The sequence below is a fragment of the Frankliniella occidentalis genome, unplaced genomic scaffold (genome assembly GCF_000697945.3).
Source record: "Frankliniella occidentalis isolate FOCC.00 unplaced genomic scaffold, Focc_3.1 Scaffold32, whole genome shotgun sequence".
NCBI classification, from domain to species: Eukaryota; Metazoa; Arthropoda; class Insecta; order Thysanoptera; family Thripidae; genus Frankliniella; species Frankliniella occidentalis.
The window spans coordinates 2,311,403-2,312,365 of NW_026267162.1; the positions used below are offsets into that span (position 1 = coordinate 2,311,403).

Sequence of the window (963 nt, forward strand, 5' to 3'; positions counted from 1 at the left end):
GGGGGGGGGGCACCAACAGCACCAGCAGCAGCGACATAAAAACAGATGGATGTCCAGCGGTCGCAATTTCCCGCATCGCAGCGGACATTCTCCTTCCGTCACGGCAGTCACGGTGTGGTGTCCACCACCTCCTCTTGGTGGCGCCGCGATGCTCCTCTCCTCGCGTCCTCCCCGGCCCGCCCCGATATCAACTGTTCTCCCTCTCTCTCTCTTACATAGAGCAGACTGCTTACTGTAGTGGGGCTTTTTAGCCCTTTCGTCGGTAGTCTTAAATAAAAAATTATTTCAATTTCAATTTCTCTCTCTGCCTGCAGCTGAACCTGGTCATCGTCGCCTGCGTCGCCCTGGCGGCCGTGTGCCCCGTGTCCGAGGCCCAGTACCGGCCGTCCTACTTCCCCCGGCCGGGCGGCTTCAGCCAGACGCTGCCGCAGTACGGCGGCGGCGGCGGCGACACCGACCTGGGCAACCGCGACAGCGCGCCGGGCGCCGCCGGGGCCGGGGCCGGGGCCGGGGCCGCAGTGGTGCCCGCCCCGGGCTCGGCCAACGCCGTGGAGGACACGCAGCTGGCCAACCGCGTCCAGGAGTGGCCGCAGGCCGTGCAGCCCTTCTGGTTCCTCAACCAGCAGGCCATCGCCCAGCACGTCGGCGCGCGGCAGCCCTGCGTGGGCGCCGGCTGCCCAGGCGTCCTCGTCGGCCCCGCGCCCCAGGCATCCTTCATCGGCAGCGGCGTGCGCGGCAGCCGGGGCGGCAGCCGTTAGGGGGGCCGCTGCTGGCGGACACACCGTCGGTTCGACGCCCTCCTCACGAAGAAACGACTACAACAACGGCAAACACGGCGATCTGTCTTACCGCAGCATCTCTCACGGATGCGGGTTCGACGGATCGAGTGCCTTTCCACGGACTTCTGCTTGGAATCAATGATCCGACGACGAGTGTACTCCTTTGGGAAGGAAGGGGGGGGGG

General features: G+C 66.5%; 1 protein-coding gene across 1 annotated transcript in view; it reads left to right on the top strand.

Moving 5' to 3' along the window:
* The window catches only part of LOC113210997 (uncharacterized), a 3,284-nt gene extending 2,327 nt beyond the window's left edge, over positions 1 to 957 (top strand). The window contains exon 2 of the mRNA XM_026429228.2: positions 315 to 957. Coding sequence (XP_026285013.1) covers positions 315 to 758 — 444 coding nt within the window. The 3' untranslated portion in view covers positions 759 to 957. The remainder of the gene's footprint in view (positions 1 to 314) is intronic.
* The last annotated feature ends 6 nt before the right edge of the window (positions 958 to 963 follow it).